The sequence below is a fragment of the Ambystoma mexicanum genome, chromosome 9 (assembly GCF_040938575.1).
Source record: "Ambystoma mexicanum isolate Mex_15411 chromosome 9, UKY_AmexF1_1, whole genome shotgun sequence".
Lineage (NCBI taxonomy): Eukaryota > Metazoa > Chordata > Amphibia > Caudata > Ambystomatidae > Ambystoma > Ambystoma mexicanum.
The window spans coordinates 544897607-544917351 of NC_090931.1; the positions used below are offsets into that span (position 1 = coordinate 544897607).

General features: G+C 44.3%; 1 protein-coding gene across 12 annotated transcripts in view; it reads left to right on the forward strand.

The window, feature by feature from the left end:
* Positions 1-19745, forward strand: part of TUBD1 (tubulin delta 1) — a 900711-nt gene that overhangs the window by 326233 nt on the left and 554733 nt on the right. The window contains exon 2 of one of the 12 annotated variants that reach the window (XM_069615109.1): positions 10373-10469. The exons of the other annotated variants lie outside the window; for them this stretch is intronic. Within the exon in view, the coding sequence (XP_069471210.1) occupies positions 10373-10469 (97 nt within the window). The remainder of the gene's footprint in view (positions 1-10372; positions 10470-19745) is intronic. 12 annotated transcript variants of the gene reach the window in all.

The window sequence follows — 19745 nt, forward strand, 5'->3', positions numbered from 1 at the left end:
AGGACTATATTAAGGGGCGCTAGGGGTACTGATCTGGAAGCTGACTCTTTGAGTCAATTTACAAAAAGTATTACTGACTCTTTAACTCAATCAACTGAGGCTAAAGATCCTATTGAAATTTTGCAGTTTACTAGTTTATGAGGTCAAGATATGCCTATCTGTCTTAATTGTGGAAATATTTTAAAAATCTTCCACCAACTTCCTTCACTTTCACTTATCTCTAGTTACGACATGGAAAGGATTTTCTTTCCTACTCAAGGACGTGTAGACATGAGTAACATTATTCTGAAATCTAGAGTGGTACTAGAACTAATAATGGGTCAAAGGGAAGGTTTAATGCAGCTTGGTTTTGAAGTAAATTTGCTACAACCCAATCAGCAGTCTGGAAAAAATGGTGGGTGTGAAGAGTATAGGGGAAACCTTACTATGGTTTATCACCCGGAATGAGCCTCACAACCTCAACGGAGGCAATTTACAGCCAGATTTAATGGTAATGCCAGAAACTGGGCCCAGGTCACCTCAGGTTTGTGGAAATGAGCACCACTCTTTTAAGTGCCCTGGTACTCTTATCAATATTAAGGTCCCAAATTAATTTATTTTTCTTTCCTGGAATTCCAGGGGAAATTCTCATCTGTTCACAAATACTGAGACAGTACTTATGATTACTGTCTCAGATTGCTTTTTTTTTTACAAGAAACCTGGTTACTCTCGCCTCCCATTGTTGATGGATTTGATATTCATTCCCAAAATGCTAAACCTAGTTTAGGGGCGAGGGCCTCTGGGGGTCTTCTCATTGGATTCAGGGCTTTTCTTGGTTTCAGGAATAAGGTTCTCGCGGATACGCCATTTGGTGTTTTAGCTATGGAGGACTCCTCCCTTGACCAACTGGTTAATCTCCTCTTGATAAATGTATACTGGCACAAAGGCATGGCTGCCCTTGAGCCTTTTTTAGAATGCTTAACGGATATGGTACTTTCATGGAGATCCTTACATCCCAGGGGGAAATTGATCTTGGCTGGTGATTTTAACTCCGACTGTTCCATTTCGTCCGAGGCCAACTATGACGACATGGGTTTGGCTTTGGAGGATGACAATCGGCAAGGCCAGAAATATGTTTGGGGTAGACTTTGGAATCTCGCTTTGGACTCGGTAGGCCTAACTTGCCTTAACGGGTCTTTTGATGCTACTCTCCCACTCTGCCCTACATGGCATAGAGGTCTTTCATCATCTACCATTGACTATGTCTAGGTAGATCATTCTCTGTCCCTTCTCTCCTCTGAGGTCAAGGTCTTCTTTAACCCATGGAGTGACCATGGTTCACTGCTGGTTACATTTTCTTCTCCTTTTCCCATGAAGCCTCTTCCCGCAGGGGGGCCATGCCATCTTAAAACCGTGGGACAAGGGATAGGGGTACGTTGGTCTCCTGACAATATTAATCTACTTAACTATAAATTGATTTACTCATTCAATCACACTTCTCTCTCCTGGAAACACGCAGTTTTCAATACCCTATACTTTGATAGCTTTCTTAATGCCCTTCACAGCAGCATTTCTGGTTCACTAAGGAAGGGTATTCCTAAGCAACCCATGCCCATAGGTTCGATCAGGAGTTGGCCTGTGAAAAGGCCCATACTCGAAAACTTATTAGAGAGGTCCATCTCCTTGATATTGAATGGGATAACAAAAAAACAAAAATTAGAGCTTTCCGTCAAAAATATAAAAATTATTGCAAATCCAGAAAATCTAGTCTGTTACAAAATGATGCAGAGTTTATGCTTAAAGTCCTTGTCAAAAGAAATCTTAGAGCTTTTTGGGCTATTTCTTCTGGCCAGGATGATGTGGCGGTGGCCAACCAGTTGAATGCTATTCCTGAGGCCAAATGGGTCGCGCATTACACCAAACTCTTTGATATGGGGGGAGATGGCCCAGAGCTCTGCAATAAGAGGGAGTATGCTCTTAATGATACTTGGAAGCCTGACATTGACTATGAGACAATACTAGGCTTTATTGTCAAAGCCAAGAAATCAAGGGCCCCTAGCCCTAACGGCTTAACAAATAACACATTTAAAGCGGAACCCGAAATGTGGCTAAACTCCTTTGACTCCTATTCCAAGATGTAGTTAACTCTGGTAATGTCCCATCTAGCTGGCAGACCGCCCATATTGTCCCCATTTTTAAGAGAGTTCTACGGACATTGGTCAAGAATTATAGACCAATCTCTCTCATTGATTGGATTAAGGAAAATAATATTCTCCCAAAGCAACAAACGGGCTTCAGGGTTGGACACTCAACCAATCTTAATGGATTTATTCTAACTGCCCTTCAAAGTTCAACATGGGGAAAATATGGTGGCTCTCTCTATGTGGCTTCTCAATCGACCTATCAAATGCTTTTGATTTAGTCATTAGGTCGAGACTCTGGGAAAAACTAACTAAATGGGGGATTCCGGCAGGTCTACTCACCTTAATTATGGCAATGTATGAGAATTCGGGGGTCCATATTAGGATTGATCTTAAGGGTACCCTCTCTAGAAGGATAAGGACTCTTATTGGGGTTAGACAAGGCTGCTCGTTAGCTCCATGCCTTTTTATCCTCTACTTGGCAGACGTAGGGGAATTCCTTGAAAGTACAGGCATGGTAAATGCAAAATTGGGGGATCTGAGGCTCTCGTGGCTGGCATACGCCGACGATTTTCTTTTTTTTTATCACACCAAAGTCGGCTTACAGAGGCTTATCTCTAAATTTGAAGAATATGCCTTAATTAATGGGTTGAAAAATTAACCCAAGTAAAACTCGAACAATGGTCTTCTCTAGAGGGAGGGGGGAGGGTAATAAAAAACTATGGAAAATTGGTGGTGAAAATATCATTAGAGCACACAAAATTGTCTATTTGGGATTCCTCATTCTGGCCCAACCATCGGACATTTAATTAAGACGTTCCCTCAGACACAAAATACTTCTGCTTATTTCTCAATCTATTAAGCTGGATAGCAAATATGGCATTTTCTCCTTCAAACCGGTAGTGGATTTCTTCAAGGGAAAGGTGATTCCAAAACTAATATACGGAATGGAACTGCATTATCTTGTTCTTTTGACTTTCTGGGACACCCTTGAGGGTATCTACTGGAGAAAAATTTTGAAGCTGCCTAATTGTGTTCCAATAGTTGCCATAAGGTACGAATTGGGTTTAGTCTCTCTGCGAGCTAGAATTCTATGGAGAGTTCTGACACTTTTCTCTGCTTTGCTCTCTCCGAAACAGGATACCTTTTATGTTGATGTTGGTAAGATGCTCTGCTCGTCGGGATCACAAGACCGAAACTTATATATTTCGAGATTTAGCGACCTCTGTGATAAGACTCTATCAGATCTTTCCACTGACAGGGATACCCTGTTAACTAACCCCAACAAAGTCAAAGAATGTCTTTTCACTAGCAATTGGAGTAATACGCTGGAAAAATTGCATGCTTACCCATCTCTCTGTGATCTGCAATTTGACCACAAGAAAAGAGACTGCCGGTCTTTTATCTTGACTCAATTTCCTAACCGCTATTATCGTTCACTTCTTCTCAAACTCAGATGGAATCGCCTACCTACTAAAGAAGTTCTTTATAGAAGGAAGGAGATTAGTGATTTGGACTTTTTATGTCGATTTTGTCATACCCCCGGGGTGATTGAATCTACACGCCATATTTTTTTAGAATGTACTGCCCTGAACACCTGTAGATTCAACACCCTGGGTCTATTGGGGGCAGAGAATGTTATTTGGTCCCAGTCTCTTTCAATTTCTAAAATTAAAGAAGGGCTTGCTGTGGCGGGTTTTATTAAGTCTCTTGATCTGTATCCCCCTCCCATTTGATCAATTTGTTTGATGAATTCCATCTTTATATTCTATCAATTCTATCATGTATGCATACAAACTCTGGAATTTTAATTGATACTGCTGCTAAATACATTTTTGTTTATGTAAAGGGAATTTCTTTTTCCTTTTAACTATCAAAAATTGTGTCGAAAATTTTAATGTGCACTGAATTCTTTAACCAATCTTTTTATATGTTACTGATAGAAAAAGGATATGTGGATCTTTGTGTTTTCTTATCATATCGGTAATGAAATGAAATCAATATGCAATGTAACAGTAATGTATGATCCCTTCTTTCTTGTTTTTTTTTTGTATTTAAGGATTTCTTTTGTAAAGGTTTTTTTTTGTAAACCATACACAATAAAAATAAAAAAGAAAAATTCACTTTAAGTCTCTCCATTTGATTACTTTGCACACCCATTGGCATGCAAGGCAGGATTGACAACCTGAAGGCTAAGCAACAGTGATATGTTTCTTCTTTTCCATTTCTTAGAAATAAATACTGAAAGGCAATAGTGATTTCTGCCTGTTTATTGGCTATTTCCCTAAAAAACAGAAAACAGGGAGCCTTAATTACACATTGCCAATTGTGATTTTAGTGTGCTTTAGAGTTGTCCTAATGTATTTGTATTCAAGTTCCCAAAACACATTGAGTAAATGTTACTTGTAAATTTGTATAGCACCAGTTGACCTGGGAATTAAAGTAGCTCCTGGTAGTAGTTTGGGTAAAGCTAACTAGGCTCTTCTAGGCTGCAACCAGAAGCTAAATAGCTCCCACCTGTTTAGTTCCCTGTATAAGTATTGCACTAGTGGTAGATGGTACTTTGCAGTATGAAATCAATGCATATTTTATCTCCTCCCACTTGATCTTTTGGCTGCAACACAGTGATGCCCATTTCAGATCCAGTTTAAGACCTTCCTATTCCAGTGTTTATCCTCCTGCTTATCCCTCCATAGCTTTAGAACAGAGGGTTCACTCTGCATTTCATGGTATACATTTGATCTCAGTAATTGGTGCCTGCATGACCTCTAAAGAGGGAAAGGTATTAAACATTATATTAAGGCCCAGAACAGCTCAGGACACATGAATTACCCTTCGTATACCCCTAAATGCGATAAATACTTAGATGACCATGAACACCTGGCTAGTAAATTCAGCTAGACAGCAGTCCCCCTACCATCATCCAAACCTTGTATACAAACTTTAAAAGCAGCAGCATTCAGGCCCTCCCTGGTCATGCGACTTCTCGGTACTAAATACATGCAGAATTAGTAACTGACGTAGCCAACCCACAGACCACCGTGCAACCACGCACATTGTCTCCAGCAGCCTGACTATCTCCAGATGAAAGAGGATTGACTGCCATTGCCCTGCTTTGTTACGAAATTGATCATGCAGTGTCTTGTTGATACATGAAAAGGGGCCCCTAGGGGACCCTGATGTCTATGGGAACAAGGCGGATCACCACACACGATAGAGACGCCAGACACAAGGTTGTATTCCCAAAGCTAGGGTTTTATTGCAAAGCAAAAGTCTCAGTTGGCCAACTCGATCTCACACCCCGCGACGTGCATCTCTAGACCTTGAGGGACGCAAGAGAGCGAATTACGTACATCAGTTACATATATACAAAATGCATATCAAACAATCAGCGATGACATGGTTAACACCCCCCTTTATTGGGTTTCTTTGAACTTGGCGTGATGATGGACATCTCCGACCACTATGACACCTTCAAACATCTATTCTAGTAACAATTTGCAATTTGTGAGTGCAAAGGCATCTTTCGGTTATTGAATAGAACACAGCGCTTCTGTTCTTGGAAGCAAACTACATACGGGCGGAGTTGCATTCCGGACCTTGCAATCTATCAGGTGCTATTCGCGTCCTGGGAGCCGACATGCTCTGGCGGACTCAGCAAAGGGGGGCCGTTAGAAAAGCATAATTCAAGCCTCTAGCAGTATTATTCTAACATATTCTACCATATAACGGGACTGACTGGCAGCAGTGAAATGATTAAATGCCCTGCAGCTCTGCTTCAAGGCTACATTCGGGAGGGAGCCGGGCATTCTTCCTGGCGCTGCCTACATTTGTGTTTCAGCCAACTCTTGTTATCCTCACGGCCCTGTGGCCTTGTCCTTTTCACATACAGACAACAATGTTTCACAGTCGAGCAGTGTAAACGGAAAATATACTGCGAAGCAATAGGAACAGAAAGCAATGAGCAATGGTTGGAAAACAAAATGGTGATTCTTGTTACATCAAAATGGCCGCTCATTGGCAAACTCGAATACCTATATTCTGTCATATCGTGCATGAGAGGGTTGGCCCACGGCCACCAAAATGCGTTTGCGGTCTCAAAGTAGAGGTATCCTTATTTCTAGACTTACACATGTGTAACCCATCCACGTAAATTGCTGATATGCAGATCAGTCTGAAATGTACATATGAAACGCCAGCCCACAGTTCTCTTGGAATCACAGAACAGTCCAGTACTTCTAGGACATACCAGCTTCAGATGTCCATGCTATTGTACAAATGACTCTTAACAGTATAGGCAATTTAAAAGCGATGTGGGGTATCAAGAGAGATGACACAGACAACAGATAAATGTTTCTAAACAAAGCTTTATTAATGATCAGGATGATAGAACGCCTTACTAACCCTATGCTATGGTGGGATTTGCCCTACCTAATGAAATCTAATGAAAGTCTGTGTCTATAGGTCCAAACCAACAGTCTGTCTGTGTCAAAACCTATGCTTGTCCTCACAACTACAACATAAATCTAGTGGGGAAATGTTCTCAACCAAAATATAAGTACTCAAGCTCAATATAGTTCCAATGTAACTTCGTTTCAAGGAGGTTTGATCCTGTTATGAAGTGTACTGTAGCTTCACTGGTATCACAGTTCGCATCAAAAGATGGTCTTAGGTTTCCCTTCCCCAGGGTCAAATGTAATAAAGTTCATACAACACTGTGATCTTGTGGTTCTCAGGGTTCCCTACCCAAGATTTAAACTGAACAGTTAACTTGCTTCCTCCGTTCACAAGTTCATAAGACAATACCTGGTCTGTTTGATCTATCCTTCAGTTAGCTTCAACAAGGACTCACACTTCTTTACTGATTTTCCAATATGTAGTGGTTTCTGCTTTAGGCGCAGTTAATCAGACCCCACGGTCCACCCAATACAGGTCACGCAACCAGCAACCACATGCCTTGTCTGTGATTTCACTTTTGATGTTGGTAATGTTAGTGTTAGAAAACGCCCTGGTCTAGGTGCAGTTGTCAGACCACACGGTCCACCCATCACAGGTCACTCAACCATACGTTCCATCAAAGCCTTTGATACAGTAATATGCAAGACAAATCTTTACTTTCACATTTTCCTTAAAGTGCTTTTCTGGTAGTGGATTACTTGATATACTTGATTGTCCCAGAATGCTTATATGGGCTTAAGCAGCACCTTTCATGCAGTTCGATATTCAATAAATGTAGTTTTCGCTACTTCTGTGGCCCATTAACCATTGCAAGGACTCTTGAAGCACTTTGACGTTCCTAGTGTTTCCTGACACCTTTCGGGTCTCTGTAGCTCCCTTCAGCGGCTTGTCCCAGAGCGGGAAAACCAACTTGTCTACTCCAGGACCTTTGCTCGGCCCTGGCTGCACATTTCACCACCAAAACACAGGACATCCTATCCTCTCTCTATTCTGCACCAACATCTCTCGGGCCTCCCTCTGCTGCCCCTCACCCCTCCCCTTCTTCTCTCCTCCCTCTCCCCTGTCACACGTGATGAGGTCTCTAGATAAGTCCGGTCTATGAAAGCCTCTTCCAAACAGGTGGGACCCCTGCTCCTCCAAAACCATCAAGGACAATATTGATACTCTCGCTCCAGTCTTGGTCGACCTCTGCAACCTCTCTTTCGCCACTGGAGTATTCCCCTCCCCTCTTAAGCACTCTCTTGTGCACCCTGTGCTTAAAAAACCCTCTGCCAACCCGTCTATTCTGGTAAACTATTGCCCAATATCCATCAACCCTTTCCTGGGAAAACTCCTGGAGAACCTAGCTACCACTCAATTTACCCTCCACACTGAATCTGTCAGTTGTCTCTATGACCATCAGTCTGCCTTTAGAGAATCCAGAAGCATGGAAACTGCTCTTCTGAACACCCATGGCATCACCTGCTCTCATATCTTGACTCGATCTCTCCCTCTGTCCTCATTCTTCTCGACCTCTCTTCTGCTTTCGATACGTAAACCACAACATCCTGATCTCCCGTCTCTGTGATACCCTGGGCATTACAGATCTCTGATTGGCCCTCCCAGGTGGAATTTGGGTCCTTTCACTCTCTCTACTTGTGGTGTCCCCCAAGGATCTACCCTATCCTCATGGTTCTTCAAAATCTACATGGCCCCCTTGGCCCACAGGATCTCTACATTTACCTCTAACTTTCAGTGTTATGCAAATGACATGCAGCTCTCTTTCAGGCTACCCTCGGCCTCCTCCTCCTCCTCACTCATCTCTGACTGTCTATCCGCAATTCAGTGTTGGTTTGCTTGTAACAATATCTGCCTGAATGCCAGTAAGACAGAGATCATCCTCATTGGGACCCCTGCTCCCACTTTCACTCTTTCACACTGGCCATCCTCCCTTGGCCCTGCACCCTCACCTACCAATGGGGCAAAAAATCTAGGGGTCATCTTTGAGTCTAATCTCTCCTTATCTTCACACATCTTGGACATCTCCAAAAAGTCCCACTACCAACTTCACCTCGTCAGAGGCATTCTACCTTTTCTCACGTTCCCCCAGAGGCTCACCACCTCGAGAGCCCTGGTTCTCTCTAGGTTGGACTACTGCAACAGCCTCTTTCTCAATCTTCCTACTTCTACTCTCCGTCCTCTACAACTCATCCAGAACAGAATCGCGAGACTTATCCTTGGTCTCAATCCCAGGCACTGCATCTCTCTGGCACTGAAATCCCTCCACTGGCTCCCCGTGGCTGCAAGGATCAAGTTCAAGACCCTCTGCATAATCAACAAGGCTTTCTGGGGCCTGGGCCCACACTATCTACAATGCTCCCTTCCTAAATACTCTCCTTCTAGAGTCCTTTGCTCGTCCTCCAACTCTCTGCGGGTGAGTCGCTTTCAAAAACAGAGATTTGGGGGTAGATCTTTATCCTCTGCAGGCGCCTCCCTCTGGAACAGCCTCCCTGCCTCTCTCCATCTTGAGCCGCAGTACCTTAAGTTCTGGAAACTCCTCAAGACCATCCTCTTCTCTTCATCCTTCTCCCTCCCTCGTCCCTGCTAACCTCCGTTCTTTCTCTCCACCCTCCTTTCTCCTTCTCCTCCCCAACTCTGTTCAGTTTTTGCTGACTGGTTGCCTGGTTCATTTCCAGAGCCTTACAGGTCCCATGCTCACCCGCAAGTCTTTTGCACTTGCCTCAGAGCCGCTGCACTATGTTCAGCATTACTGCCCTTTCAGCTTCTGCTCAATGAGCGGGGCAACCTCTTTGCACTTAACCCAGGGCCCTGCTGGAATGGACTTGTTTGTTCCAAGCCCCCTTCCTTGCACCTCCCTCTGTACGCCTGCATGCCCTATATGTGCTAGGACTACTAAGTTTCGTCTGTCATGTCCCGCCCCCCCATCTTTTTTTTGTCCCCCCTCCCTAGCTTGGTCCCAACTTTAACACTTCATGGACTTGAAATATTAGAAATGCCGTCAGGCCTAGTATGCTATTTTTTCTGTGGGATCATTCGGAAACTTCAAGGCCTAAGAATGATTAGTGTATTCCCTTGTTCCCTTCCCGCCTTGAAGGGCTTTGAAGCACTCCACCTGTGTATAAGCGCTGTATAAATAAACAATTACAAATTACAATTACTCCTAATAGTAAATGTAAGCCCACTACCAAATGATAGGCACTAAAAATATAGGCTAAGGGACAGGAAGAAAAGGGAACACTAGAGAATAAAAACCAACATTAATATAGTCATGATCAGGGCCCAAAATGTCACACAGAAAACAGTCACAATAATTTCTACGCCTCTAGCACATAGCAGCTTAAATGTTACAAATTGACACCATGCACTCATATAGCACAGAGAGAGAGGGAAAAGGGGTTAATACTTTAACAAGCAAGTACAGAGTGCCACCAAAAAATAGAATTAGATTTGTTTTTATAGTACTAGACCCATAAGGTATTGTTACACTCCTAGAAAATAGATACGATAGCAATAGTAACTAATTATACAATGTAAATTAGAGAGTTTTCATAGACAGGATGGTTATGCAGAACATTAAAAATGCATGTAAAACCTAAAAATTCAGTTTGTTTGAGACCTCAGAGATCATAGGACAGTCTAGGTAAAATGCCAGTGTTCAGGTAAGTACCTTTCAAAGCCATTTATATTGAATTTTCCAAGGTGATACAAGTTCCCAGTAGGATTTAATAGGACAGTCTGTAGACACATCAGTAGTTATGGAGACAAGTGAGTAATGTCTGAGTTCTACCCAACAGGTATGTAGAAGACAGTAACCTACACCAGAGGAGCTCCAGTACCAGGTTTGAGATTCAGCCCCGGAAAGAAGAGAAGCAAAACCGGATTCATGCCAGTGTAAGTCTGCACATAAAATGGGACATTAGAACTCCCAAAAAATTGATTAATTCTGCTCTAACAGTTATCTTTAATATTTATTAATAATGTGATACAGTTTATAAATAAACTTTACACATGATTACAAATTAATTTAAGCAAGCAACAAAGACAAGTAAAAAGTAAGAAAATGAGTAGGAAAAAATGTGAAACATAAGAAACACAGTGTGCAGTTAAAAAATATCTCATTCCTAAATGCTTCCTGTTCAAACAGTCACCAAGTACAGTCATATAATAGAAACAGAAATAGATACCTACGACGCAAAGACAGGGATGATAACATCTTTCCTCTTATCTAAGTATTATTTTTAGCATTTGTCACTGTACAGTATGTCTACAAGCTTGGCGAATCTCACGCTTCACCACAATTGCTTTAAGTCAATACATCAGTCTTTAGCTGATCTTTTTCCCAGTAGTTAATGGCACTTTCTACATTGATTTACGGGAACTCAGTATTGTCGAGTGATCTTAGATGGAGATACCCAGAAGATTTTCAATTTTTAGCCAGACGTTAAATAAAGCAATTAATACCTTGAAGCTTTGGGAATGAATACAGCATAGCCAAAACATGGGTTCTCTGATGGATTCGAAGTCATGTACATACTTGCAATAGCATAATTGGTACATATCTACCATGTTTACACATTCTGTCAGTAGGTGTTTTACAGTTTCTTTGATCACTCTATTTTTACATATACGACAGAATCTTTCAGAGGAGGACCGATGTCTATGTATGCTCCTATTTGTCAAGGCCGGTAGATTATCCATCCTCAATAATAGAATGAATCGTCTTAGCTTACTTAAAGGACAAAGATTCAAGTAGCTCTGCATTTGTTTAAGTATATATAGCATGTGATGTAAGTATTGGTATTTCCGAAGTTTACCAAGGTGTTCATAGTTTTCGAGCCAATCCCAGAGATCAGCCTTTTTTGATAGGGCAATTTTTGCAGAATGACTGAAACTATCACAGCTGGTAATCCAGCATATCTCCTTCAGGAAATGTTCTGTTTTATTTTTGAGGTGGTAGTTAGTTGTTACTTTGGAGATTTCACAGTAAATAGCTCTCATAAAAGATATCTTAAATTAAAATGTCCCTAATCCTTTTGCCAAAACAGAAGTCTCCAGTCCAGCCTTAGTCTGAAATACAATCATTAGGGGTTCTCCTGGTACATAGTGCCCTACGAGCGCACCCACATCCAGGGTTCTCTCTACTTCAGTGTTCCATGTATTCAAGTCAACAGGAATGTAGTGCCCTCCACAACATAGCTTGGGGTATTCGCCCTGTAGGTATTGTAAGGAAGGCATGGTATCAATAGTAAGACAGACACAAGTGACCAGAGTTCAAGGGTGTTTATTGAACTTCAACAAGGGTATGATGAACGCCTATCTAATCCTAAATCTAGAGATGGGAGTAATCTACGACAATCAAATAATAACACAGTCCTAGTGGTGTCTTGTCAAAATAAAAGGGACTATTCTAACAAAAGAAGTACTGCCAAACCTTACGTCTAAATACAAATAGTGTGGGGTAGTGTTTATAAAAAAGAAAGAAGTGTTCACAAAAATAAGTCCGGCCCCACGTTTTCAGCACGGGACAAGGCGGTTCACTCGAATGTAGCACAGTCTCTTGCTTCTTTGGCACAAGGATACAGTTCATTCATTAGCATCAGGGCCTTCTGTGCCCAAGTCTCTTTGCCTATCAAAGTCTCTTCATGCAGAGGGCCTGATACAACAAAACAAACAAAAAGTTATTTTCCTCTTACAAGCACTTAATTCATGTTATTAACTATTCACCCCAGATCCCCCTCAGCCAGGCTCAGATCCCTTTAATACAACAATTGTCACTTTACATCCCTCTCTTCCAGGTTCAGATCCTCTTTCACAATGCTCATAGGCTATTCTTTCTCGGGTGACTCACGGTTCAACCCGGATCCCCCTCAGCCGGGGAGATCCCCTTCTTTATACAGCTAATCTCTCTCAGCCGGGTTCGGACCAATTTCTTTGTAGGACCACTTCAATGTCACAATCCCTTTTTACAATTGCCACTTTACAGTTGCATACCTAACCGAGACCTTCGAATGAGCACCCACGTGGCGCCTGACCACTCTGTTTATGGTATCTGTCTTGGCTTCAAAAGTTCAGTCACTCATCTGCTGTTTAATTATATTGCGTCGCTTGTCACATACGCTTCACACACTGTTCTCTGCCGTTTTCTCTATACAATGTTGCCGCTTGCAACCTTGACTTTAGCACAGACCGGTCTGGTATCAGTCTCCCCAACTCACCAGCTGTGCTGACTTTACTGCCGCTGCTTTGTTGTAGGAGCCAAGGACAGTACCACAGCAGCAAACAATCCTCCCGCTTTGGCTATCGACGCAGGAGAGCCCCAGGTACCTCCGACCCACAATGCAGGGTTCTTCAGCTTTGATTCCGGGTCTTATGTTTCTTATTCTCGAAGGCTCATGAGAGTAACGGTCTTTCTCTAAAGAGGTCAAGGGCACTTCCCACCTTGCAACCCTCTCCAGTCTTGCCGTCTTTCTCCTTGTATTAAACTGCAACCTTGGAACTGCTGCTTCCTCGTGTGCTTTGCCTTGCTCAGAGTGTGCTTTTGTGCGCTATCTTTTATCTGTGTGGGAAAGTATGATGGACGTCAGGTGTGTGTAATGATCAGTAATTGCCTGACCTTGCCTGACCATTGTATTGGGACATGTCCGGTATACGGCTCGGGTGTTAGTCCGTTTTCTCTCACAGTGAGCTGTCCGTGAGAAAGTGTTTGCGTCTGAAAAGAGGGTTGGGGCGAGTTCCTAAGTATCATACCTGGTAGGATGGGGAATCAGTGTTACTGGGAAAGGGGATACTGCGTCTCATCATCCAGTGTCCCACTTGCACTCCCCGAAGACCCCTCATCCAGTTGATCCTCCTGCAATGATCCACCCCCAGGAACTGGATCCAAAAACGATGGCCGTGTCCTGGCCACCTGGATGACAGATCCTCAGGGACTAGCGGGTGAGACACCTTCAGGTTTCTTTTATTTACATGGTTATTCATGCATTTTTATGTCCATGTGCAGGTGATGAGGCACTGGATGCAGAGGAGGAGGTTGAGGAGGAACAGGATCCTGAGCCGCCACTGAGCACCATTGGAGGACGTGTTGTGGCAGCCCATGATTATCCACTGGTGCTACAGAACATCCAGGGCCTGACTCAGTATGAGTCCACCTCTGATGAAAACAGTAGCTCTGGTTGTGAACCGGATGTGAATTCCTCTATGCTGTCGCAGGTGAGTGCATCAAGTGTTGGTGCTGTTGTAGCCCAAACATCTGCAGGGGGTCATGTCCCCTCACAGGGCCAGTCAGTGTTGTCGCATCCGTCTGTGGTGGTTACGGCTGCAGGGCATACTCCACAATATTGGTTCCTGGTCCTGGGACAGCTGAGCAAGGGAGGGATGCAGTCCTGCAGCCACAGACAGCGGCATCACATCAAGGGCCATGCTCCCTTGGGTCAGGCAGACGTGGGGTCCGCACACGCGGTGGCAGTGTTGCAGCTGGCGATAGTGTGGGACCAGTCCATGTATACTTTTTCACAACAGGGTGCTTCCTATGAGATGTTGGCTCAGGGCATGGATAGGGTGGCAAATTCCATGATCCCCCAGCAGCACAGGTAGATCACCAGCTGCAGGCATTGAGGTCCACATGCCGCTCACCCAGGCTGCACATGGAGGCCAGCAACAGGAGCCGACGGGCCGAACTGAGGTCTCTGCAGGCATCCCTGCTTGCAGAGGGTTGGGCCCAGAGGGACACCCTGTGGCAAGAGTTTCTGTATCTCAGAGCTACACTGGAAGTGCTAGAGGTAGCCCGCAGTACACAGTATGAACAGCAGATGCAACTGTTGACTCATACCATCTCGGAAGAACTCTGTGCATCCCGTGAGGTGTTGCATGCAGTACTCTAAGGCTTCATGTTACAGATGCATTCATCTCAGTCCCGCCTGGCTGCTGCCATGGAGGACCAGGCCAGGGCTATCCATGGTGAACCTCCTTTACCACTACCACCTTCAGATGCTACACAGGAAGGTGGCGACAGCCCTCCCAATACATGATAGCCATGCGGCCCATGAACCCATGGAGGTGTTTTTTTCTCTCAACATACACACATGTAGGGCTTGACGTGCACCCTGCCCCTCCACCCTCCTGGGTGGTCCCTCCCCACCACCGGTCCACAATTGACATTTTTGATTTTTTTTCTTCTTCTTTTTCACATCCAGAAGCTTGCTTGCTTTAATGCCTATTTTCCCCTAGTTATTTTAGTTTCCGTTCTCGTCCTCACTTGTGCATATGTTATTTCTTTGTTCAGAGTTAGGCTGCTGGGGTTACCAGCAGGCAATCTCTGCACTTTCCCTTGTCTTACCTGTGGTCTATTGTGAATTTATGTAACAGTGTGTTGCGTACTGTACCCTCCGAGGGCATCCACTGTAGGTTCTGGCTGGACCCATACCGGCTCTTAGTACACTCCTTGTTTGTGCCTTAGGGTCCAGACCCAGAAGCCACTCCTGCTTCCCCTTTCTATGGGCTTGCAAGGAGTCGTGCCAGTAAAAGTAACTTACACAGAGGCATTGGGCTTCCCTCATATCTGTGGGCAGTCTCTAGTCCAACCTGTGTATACACCCCTAGTGGGGTTCCTGATTGTTTGTCCAGTGCATGGTTCCCATCCCTTTTTGTTTGAACATTGAGATCGATCCATTGTTCCAGTTCCGTCGTTATGAATTACCTTGTATATCTCCATTCTTGTTTGACTTCCTGCTGTTTGTGCTTACCTGCCACCTTACATTGGCAGAGCCACACGAAACCTACCTGGGTGCCCGGAGCAACCTTCAACACATTGAGGCACTTGTGGTAATATGGTGAGTCACTATCGGGCAGATTCACAGTTAGGTCCAGTGTTTATGGTATGTTGTACTAGGCAATTACTGGTCCTGTCAACATTATTATGGAAATGTATGAGCGTGTGTTATTTCTCAACTTGTTAATAGCAACAGGGCTAATTGCAGCTTGCTTCAGCCAAAGGAACAATTGTCATCCCTAACCGTAGGGGTATAATGGTACAAAAAAAACGGTTGGACAGGGAAAGGGTACTTAGATTAGCAGTGTACAACTGCCATGAGTGGATGTTTGAGGTTTGGAAGTCCAAGGTGGACGCTAGATAGGGAGATGCTCTGGCCCTCTGATCAGGTACCCCTGCCCCTACCTAGATGGAAAGGAGGGGGATTTTATCTGGGGTAACCTGAGTGTAGACAAGCCTTAATGTGAGGCTTTGTATAGGAGGGACAAAGTCATTAGATGATTCTCTTTTTATGGGGTGATGGATATCCCCCGCTAGTGGTGGGAACACTAATAGCCTATTGGAAAAAACAACAGAGCCACGCAGCAACCGCCGAAGGGTTCTAAGTAGCTTGGAGAGGGAAATTAGATCTCAAAATGGTGACTCGAGCACCTTGTAACTAACATGAATGGTATAGGGGCATTGGGATTTCCAAGTAAATGCTTTACTGACCCAAATGTCACAAAATCCTTTACATGCTGGCGGTTGTCTAGGTAAAAAACTTTTAATAGAATAAACTTAACAAAAAAGTTTTTTTTGCACTTGAGGTGCTAGAAAGCCATTTTGCACTGGGTTGTGGTATTCAGTGTCTTGGTATCCCCTCCTTGTCTTGGGGATATCGTAGAGTGTTGTGGAGGGGCCAAAACAGGTCAGGTCGACCGGTTTCGATGGTTATAAGCAGTTAAGGACCATCTTCTTCAGGACGTACGATTTCTTCATATGATGGTCAAATCGCTTGCTGTACTCGCAGGTAGGACAGCATGCACGGCGCAACCAGGCTACATAGAATCCTGTATTTGGGAAACATGGGAAACATAATGGAACATTGCAAGGAGGGCATGAATAACCTCTAGTTGCAATGTTGCATAACAGAATATTCCAGAGCATTCATGATCATGTCACAGTAGCTGTTATTGCTATATAAAGAGAGAAAATGTGCTCTGTTTTGCATTTGAGCATAGCCACAGAGTAGTGGCGTGTACATAGGCTTGTTTGTTTGTTTATTTATTATTATTTGGTAATGCGCACCAAACCCGAGGGTAGCCGGGCGCAGCAGTTTACATGACAACTTAAGCTTGTTACATAGTTTGGCAATAGTATGTACAACATAGCATAATAAGAGCAAATATATGTAGTAGTATGTACAAGCATAAGCCTAAAAGAACACAGGCGGCGGAAAAAAGCAAATATATACAAGAATATATACAGACAAATGACCAGGAGCAGGGCAAGTCTTGGGGTGTCCGGTAGTGGCTGGGTGGGAATAAGCTATGTGTAGGTCAGGCTATGTGTCATTGGCGTGCAGCCAATTGATTAACTTGTGCCTGAATTTCGGGTACGGTTGTTCAGTTCTCAGTTCAAGAGGTAATTTGTTCCAGCAGTGAGCAGCTTTGACGGGAAAGCTAGTTCCTCCCGCGGTGGAACGTTTAAACCTTGGAGTCTCTAGTTTGAAGGTGTTGGCAGATCTCGTGGGCCGCGTGGAAATTTTCCTATTGATTTTTTCCATTAGATACGGGGGGGCTAAGTTGTTATGACATTTACATGTGAGGGAAGCTGTTTTAAGTAGAACTCTGTCTGTTATTTTTAGCCAGTTAGCCTCTTTCCTGCAGTTAGTGATGTGCTCTCTAAAGGGGATGTTTAGTGCTGCTCTCAGGGCATTGTTCTGCAGTCTTTGAAGTTTTCTGTGATGTATTTGTTGCTTCCAGAGTACAGGGCATTGCAGTAGTCTAGCCTAGGTCCAATGGGCAGCGTGGGCTGAGGGGTGTGTGAGCCCTGGCCTTTTCCAATGCCTGGGCGCCTGGACGGGGGGTGTGAGTGTAGTGGCTGGAGGGCCTGCAAGGAGCACAGCCTCATCCACTTGGTAAGAGCCCCCTTTTGCCCAGGGCAGTTCTGTGTTTCCTGGCCTTTTTCTGTCCCGCCGCCCGCTATAACTAGCGTTCATTTGTGTCTATACAGACGCAGCGCTGCGGCACGAACCAATGTGATCCCAACCCTGAAGAGATCACACGTTCCCCGGACTACACCCAGGTAGGTTAACTCTCCCCCAGGCTTTCCTCACAGACCTCGCATTGTCAATGACTAACACGGCATCATCCACCTAGCGGAGCTCTCTCTACTTTCCTCCTTCCTAGTGATCAAACACGGTACCGTTTACCTTGCAAAGGCATTTTTTCAATCCCAGAGCCATCTCACCCTCCAACACGGCTCCCCTTCACTGCCCCCCTCCAACCCCCACTTGCATTCCCCCTACCCCGGTGGTCTGGGCTAAGGGTTCTACAGGCCTATGTACAAGCCACTACTCTGTGGCTATGCTCAAATGCAAAAAAGAGCACATTTTCTCTCTTTATATAGCAATAACAGCTACTGTGACATGATCATGAATGCTCTGGAATATTCTGTTATGCAACCAACATTGCAACTAGAGGTTATTCATGCCCTCCTTGCAATGTTCCATTATGTTTCCCAAATACAGGATTGTATGTAGCCTGGTTACGCCGTGCATGCTGTCCTACCTGCGAGTACAGTAAGCGATTTGACCATCATATGAAGAAATCGTACGTCCTGAAGAAGATGGTCCTTAACTGCTTATAACCATCGAAATTTATCGACGTGACCTGTTGTGGCCCCTCCACAACACTCTACGATATCCCCAAGACAAGGAGGGAATACCAAGACACTGCATACCACAACCCAGTGCAAAATGGTTTCTAGCACCTCAAGTGCGAAACAATTGACATTTTTTAAAACTTTTTTGTTTAGTTTATTCTATTAAAAGTTTTTTACCTAGACAACCGCCCGCATGTAAAGAATTTTGAGACATTTGGGTCAATAAAGCATTTACTTGGAAATCCCAATGCCCCTATACCATTCATGCTAGTTACAAGGTGCTTGAGTCACCATTTTGAGATCTAATTTCACTCTCCAAGCTACTTAGAACCCTTCGGCGGTTGCCGCGTGACTCTGTTGTTGTTTTTTCCAATATGCTATTGGTGTTCCCACCACTAGCGGGGGATATATATCACCCCATAAAAAGAGAATCACCTAATGACTTTGTCCCTCCTATACAAAGCCCCACATTAAGGCTTGCCGACACTCAGGTTACCCCAGATAAAATCGCCCTCCTTTCCACCTAGGTGGGGCCAGGGGTACCTGATCAGAGGGCCAGAGCATCTCCCTATCTAACGTCCACCTTGGACTTCCAAACCTCCAACATCTACTCATGGCAGTTGTACACTGGCAATCTAAGTACCCTTTCCCCGTCCAACCGTTTTTTGTGTACCATTTCTCAACTTGTTCCATACATTGTTGAGTGCTTTGTGACAGTAGTGTTATGTATTGGCCATTTATGGATCTCGTTTGACAGTACATGGCATGGCACAGTGTGGCGATAATTTTACATGACATGTGGGAGGGTTTATGTGACTCACCGGCAATTAGATGTGTACTTTCGCATGGTGTTAGTGGCATACTCCTTCTTCTACGTCTTCCTTTTGTACACACCAGATTGAATTATTTTACGTTCTAAGGGATGCACACAATGTAGCACTTCCAAGGACACATTCGCAGCGTGGTTTGGTGGGGACAGATGATTGTCCCTTTGTCATCATTGAATGGCACCTGGAATGTGCCAGGGCTGTGTGCACTCCAGAGGGGTTGGATTTTAGGTGAAAAATGTAGCCACAAACTGTGTACGGGCAGCCTCACCAAGTGCCCTTTCCCCTGCCATGCGCAGCCCCCGTTCATGTGGTTGGGGATGTGAGGGCACCACCATGTCCACCGGTACACCACACCGTGTTGAAACATTGTGCAGGACACATGCCGCCACAATCATCCTGCACACTACTGGTGGTGCATATAGCAGCTCACCACCAGAGTGGTCAAGGGAGCGGAAGCGTGACTTGAGCACTCCGAATGTGCGCTCCACTATGGCCCGAGTTGCAATATGGACTGCGTTGTACCTTACTTGGGGTGGTGTGGCAGGGTTCTGTATTTGCGTCATCATGTAGGTGCTCAGAGGGTAAGCACTGTCCCCTGTAGAGGTGAAAATGTTTCTCAGTGGTGTGTGTTTGTCTGTGTATGACATGCATGCATGTGCAGGTGCAATTCTACTCACCAATGAGCCATGTGTTGCCATGCCTCCC